At 34.0% G+C, this 5,786-nt stretch overlaps 1 protein-coding gene across 1 annotated transcript; it reads right to left on the bottom strand.

Moving 5' to 3' along the window:
• Positions 1-1,079: 1,079 nt before the first annotated feature.
• On the bottom strand, positions 1,080-1,714 carry LOC120187417. Its single transcript, XM_039191136.1, has 2 exons — positions 1,480-1,714; positions 1,080-1,435 (listed from the first exon to the last, which is right to left on the bottom strand). Exons 1-2 carry the CDS (start codon positions 1,712-1,714, stop codon positions 1,080-1,082), a joined length of 591 nt encoding a protein of 196 aa, XP_039047067.1.
• Positions 1,715-5,786: the final 4,072 nt, after the last annotated feature.

Genomic DNA, 5,786 nt, shown 5'->3' with positions numbered 1-5,786 from the left:
GATTTAGGGCACTGTAGGGGTGCTAATCCGTCCCCATGTGTAACTGACTCCTGAACTCGAATTTTGGTAGCGCATACATCAATTTGTTGTTTTAATTAAAATTAATAATTTTATTAAAATGACAAAATATGTTTTGGGTGCCCAATCACACCCTAAACAAAGATTGGTGGAGACTCCTCAAACCATACGATTTTATTTTAAAAAGAATCACAAATTTTTCGAAACAAGAGGTTTTTCAAATCACATTGGTTTCTAATTAAAAATTAATCAAAGGAAATAAATTAAAAATGATGTGGCTTTTAACATCTCACTTTAAGAAAAAATAATTGTTTCGACAGTTATTAATCTTTCTGTGTCAAAAAATGTAGTTATAAAAAATACAAGTAATAGTGAAAAAATTCAATAAAGTCGTCACTAATATAATAGTGCAGAGTTATTGATAATAGTGTCAAACATTTGTCACTAAAATAATACTTAGTGTGCCAACATTGGTGGTCACAAAGTATAGTCACAATTTTTATTGATAATAGTATCGAACATTTGATCACTAAAAAGTACTAAGTGTGACAATATTGGTGGTCATAAAATATATTTTTAGTGTCAAACAAATTCATCGCAATTTATATTGATAATTTTGTCAAATATATGATCGCAAAAAATGAATAATTATGACAATTTTTAGAATAATTGTCACTGATATAATAATGACAGAATTATTAGTGATGACAAGTGACGACTTGAAATTTTTGTCACTATGCATTTTAGTGTCTAAATTTAATGCTTTTGGTGATCATTTGCATAGTCACTAAAGGTGCATTTTCTTGTAGTGAGTTAGCATCCTGAGCTTGAGCTTGACTATGAGAACCACACACAGAGTCATAGGTAGCAACATTAGCATTGTACGTGCTCCGATGGGCAGAGGACACCTCACTGCCTGAATGCGCTTTATCATTGTTAAAGGACACCCTTAGGAATGTTTTGTCAAAGAGGTACTAGCAACGATCAACAAGGTGCTCATTCTATTCACACAATTGGCATTGAAATCAAGCACGACCTCAACCACAACCCCTTTGATAACCTTAAGATTGGTCGCCTTTCAAACTTGAAAATGTGTTTGCTTCTGCGTCTTGTGAAGAGTTGGTTACAAAAGATTGATCCATATTAGCACTAATACTCAAACCATTGAACTGTTCAAAATTTTTTTGTTGTTGTAACTCAACATCAAGCAAGATCGATATAACTCCATCAAGAGTAATCAGATCACGATTGTCCAATATGATAGTAACAAATAAACGATATTCAGTAGGTAAACCTCCAAGGATGGTGGCGATCCTCTCTTGATCAGACATAGGACTGCCACTAGTAGCCAGAGCATCACAGATTTCCTTTATTTGGGAGATATACGATTGCATGTTTAACTCCCTTTCTTTACTACCTTTAAGCGATAATACAAATTCATGGTTGTGGTAGTGGACTTACTGACAAAGAACTTGTTAACTGTGATCCATATCTCGACTATAGACACTACACCAACCAGTTGACGGAGGAGTTGAGGACTCACAGTAGACAGAAGCCAAGATACGAGAAAGCTATCTTGAGCAACAAAATTTTTATAGTCTTTGTTGTCCATTGTATCTTCATGCTCAATAACCACCGTCTGTGACGCCAGTTGAACTGATCCAAGGAGCATTTTCTCTAAGCGATGACTCCTCATGGCAAGAAGAAGTTGTTTCCATAGCAGAAAGTTAAACTAGTCAACAACTACGCCTATTTTCTTGTTTGAAAATATCTTCTGAGGAACCACCACAATTCCACTAGACTTCGTCGCCATATCACTAAAGGATGCACCTCTGACCATGACAAAGACGAACCTATCACAATCGAAAGTAATAAGGATCAGCAGAACCAACAACGAATGATATACCATATTGGAATCAAGAATATAAGGGTTTGGATAAATGAAGTATACGAGAGAACTTAAGGAAATAAGCAAGGTATTGTAACTCCTTCACTTGAAAAAGCAAAGAGATGACATTATTATATAGCAGATACTACATCAGTTACATGTGAATAATCATGTAACAAACCATAGCAACTGCTACGCCAACTCATCAAATTCCTTTAACGACTCCAACTCCAGCTCACCAATATCTGCAGACTGACCATCACTCTAAGTTGACCAACGTTCCTTTCTTCGTGGACTAACAAGATGGTCTAACCAATAATGTCCATTAATTAAAAATTTTAAATTTGTAAACTTCTAGTTTACCATAACATGTGATTCAATCTCATTCGTTTAAACTTGTAAACTTTTGGTTTATCATAACATATGATTTAATTTATCATGCTCCAAATATAATATATATATGTTATAGTAAAATAAATTGTAATTGTGTACCTAAAGGTTCTTCACGATGTCATCATCACCATGGTTGTTTTCACATTTAAGGTTGAGCGTTCGATCGCATCGAGTTAAGTCGAGTTAAAACATTTTGAGTTACTCGAGTTGATGAATCCTATTTTACAATTCAGATTTGACTTAAATTTTTTTCAAGTCAAGTCGAGTTTATAAAATTTGAGTCGAGTTGGAATTTTCGAGTTTCTATTTAAATTTAATTATAAATATTTATAATATTATGATATTATTTGATTTTAATTTAAATAGTTTTTTATGATCATATAATATACATATATATAACAATCCATTCCTGTATGATTTTAGATAAAAAAAAAAATACAATACATATTGTCGAAACGGTCCCCGCGGCTTTTTAGGGCTTTTTCAGGGATAGATCCAACTTAATATTGGGACATGTCAGGTTTTAAATAAATACACAAATAGAAAAATTTGGAGTCGTCATCGACCTTTGGGTTAGGTAAGTCGAATAACTAAACATATCTTTTAAAATAATTTTAAGAAAAATAATTTTAAAAGATAAAAATTTGATCTGTGTTTGACTAGAAATTCACTTTGAAAAGGGTTCGGGAGTTGGTTACGTGTGAGGAAGGATTAGCACCCCCACAACACCAAAAATTGGTACTTAAGCGATTATACGTCATCTAATTATTAAATTGGCAAATTCGATAATATTTAAATTATGATACTTAAAAAATAAAAATTGGATATTATTTTATACGAATAATCCTTAGAAAAACACTCCTTGTCAGTTAAGGCGCGCTTCTATAAATTACTAGAGTAAAATAACATTTAAAAATATTATAATTAACAAAAATTAACAAATATGTAAATAAAGAATTAAAATAATAAATATAATAATTTTAGTGATTAAATTATAAAACTAATAAAAGATCAAGGCAACAATTATAAATAATTAGTATTCTAGGCACTTTAATTAAAAATAAACCAATAGTAATATTCAAAATTAAAAAAATATTAAATTTGATGATTAAATCCTAAAATAATTAAAATTCTTGGCCAAAACAGAAAAGTTATACAAGCTAAGTACTGGCAGTGTAATTTAATCATAATTAAATTTCAGGATCAAAAAAAACAAACATTAAAACGTAGGGACTAAATATGATATTTACCCAAAATATATATAAATACGGTTAGTGACTAAAATAAAAAAAATTGAAAACCAAATTAAAATTCACATAAATTAATTTCAGTGACTAAATCGTAAAGTTACAAAATCTGAGGGACTGCGGGAATGATTTTCCCACGCTCAAAATACGTAGATACCCCAAAAACGACGTCGCGTGGGGATGGGTATTTATATCCCAAAACCAGGTCTAAAAGGCCTTTATTTCTTCATTTTTTCATTTTCTTTCTCTCTCTAACAGAGAGAATTCTTTTTTTTCTCTTGTCTCTCTCTAAAAACACTCACCGGAGGGAAACAGACCACCAGTTCTGCCGTCGTACACCAGCGTTCTCTGCCGCCGTCCACAGCAGTCGAAGTTTGACCAAAACACACAAAATGACCCCATTTTTCTCCTGTACTCGAATTTGAACCCCTTTTATCCTAAAATCTTTCCAAACGTAGTAGATCTAGGTTTTTTACCTTCGAACAGACGAATCTCCAACGATGGTTAGAGGAATCCGATGAGGCTTCAAGGGTAAGACTTTCTATTATCTACTATTTTTTTCTTTTTGAATGGTTGTTGGTGATTCTTAGTGGTTCTACGTGATTCTGTTGCCCTCTATCTCTTCGTTTCATTTCTCGTTCAATTTTTTCCGTTCTCTCCTCTTTCGAATGGATCTCTATCTCTCTTACTGTCCTCTTTCTTACAGATGAAGGGTTCCTTATATAGGAACCCGTGGTACATCTCTCGGACCAGTCAAATGAGGGAAGCTCGGTGAGTTATCGAGCTATGGCGGTGAACCAATAGGGGCGGCACCGATTTATAGCTGGGTGCATTTAATAAACCTAGATTTTTTTAGATCTGGCCGGTGCGGCGATAGTGACATCAACAGTGGTGAGGTGGCACTAGAGGCGGTGACTAATGAATATTAGGGTAAAAAACCCTAATCTGAGATCATCTAGACCGTTGGATCTCTCACAGATCCAAGGGCTTGTTGGGGTGATTCTAGGACTGGATTGGGTTATGTTGGGCCTGGTTGGAGTCCATCGAGTTTGTTTGTAATTTAGGCCCCCGGGTTTGTTGTATTTGTTGTAACAAAAATTTAAATTATTAATTATATAATTATTATAATTATTATTATTATTATTATATACATAAAAATATATTGGGACGAAAATGTATGTCTACAGCTGCCCCTCTTTGCTCATTTTTGTGTCAACAAGAATATGGCAAAGACAAAAAGACAATGAGTTTTCATCTAGTCAACTTCATTTTTAATGGGAAATCTGCTCCACTCTTCTTTCAAAGAGATAAGACTTGATTTGTGCCTCTTTTCGGGTAGTCAGATCAATTTTGGAAGACGAGTCTGCTCTACTATTCATTCAGTGGGATAAGACTTGAGAAATCTTTGGAAAATGGGTATGTTCCACTCTTCTTTCAAGGAGATAAGACTCGAAAAATCTTTGATCCACTTCGCTACTCTTTCGGGAATATTGAATCGAACTTGAAGAATTTGCTCCACTATTATTCCGTGGAGATCAGACTCGAGATTGATTTGCTTTGCTTCTCTTTCGAGAAGACTAAATCTGAGATATAGAGAATATGTTCCACTACACTTCCGTGGAGATCAGACTCGAGATTGATTTGCTTCGCTGCTTCTTCTGGAAGACCAAATCGAACCTAATTTGCTTCATTGCTATTCATGAATATCAAATAAAAAAGATTGACTTCTCTTTACGAGGAAGTCAATGATTGATTCTACTGGGGAGTTAGGAATAACAAAGATTGACTTCTCTTCACAAGGAAGTCAAGTATTGACTCTACTAGGGAGTCAGTGATAACAAAGATTGACTTCTTTTCATGAGGAAGTCAAGTATTGACTCTACAGGGGAGTCAGGGATAACAAAGATTGAATTCTCTTCACGAGGAAGTCAAGTATAAGAAAGACTGACTTCTCTTCTCTAGGAAGTCAAGAATAACAAAGAATGAAAACATCCTACCCGAAGGTTTTACGGATGGCCCGAAGGACTTATCATCTTGCTCGAAAGACTAACAGGTGACCCGAAGGATTTAATCATCATGCTCGATAGACTTACTAATGGCCCGAATGACTTACAATTTGGGAAATAGTTTACTGGGTAAGAAACTTTGGAAATCGCTTTCTTACTTTTTCAACAATTTCATTTTCTGAAAATATTAAATGGGAAACTTTGGTAATCGCTTTCTCATTTTCATGTGAAAGC

Source organism: Hibiscus syriacus, unplaced genomic scaffold (assembly GCF_006381635.1).
Source record: "Hibiscus syriacus cultivar Baekdansim isolate YM2019G1 unplaced genomic scaffold, ASM638163v2 tig00113725_pilon, whole genome shotgun sequence".
NCBI classification, from domain to species: Eukaryota; Viridiplantae; Streptophyta; class Magnoliopsida; order Malvales; family Malvaceae; genus Hibiscus; species Hibiscus syriacus.
This window is presented reverse-complemented; position numbering and strand designations above follow the sequence as displayed.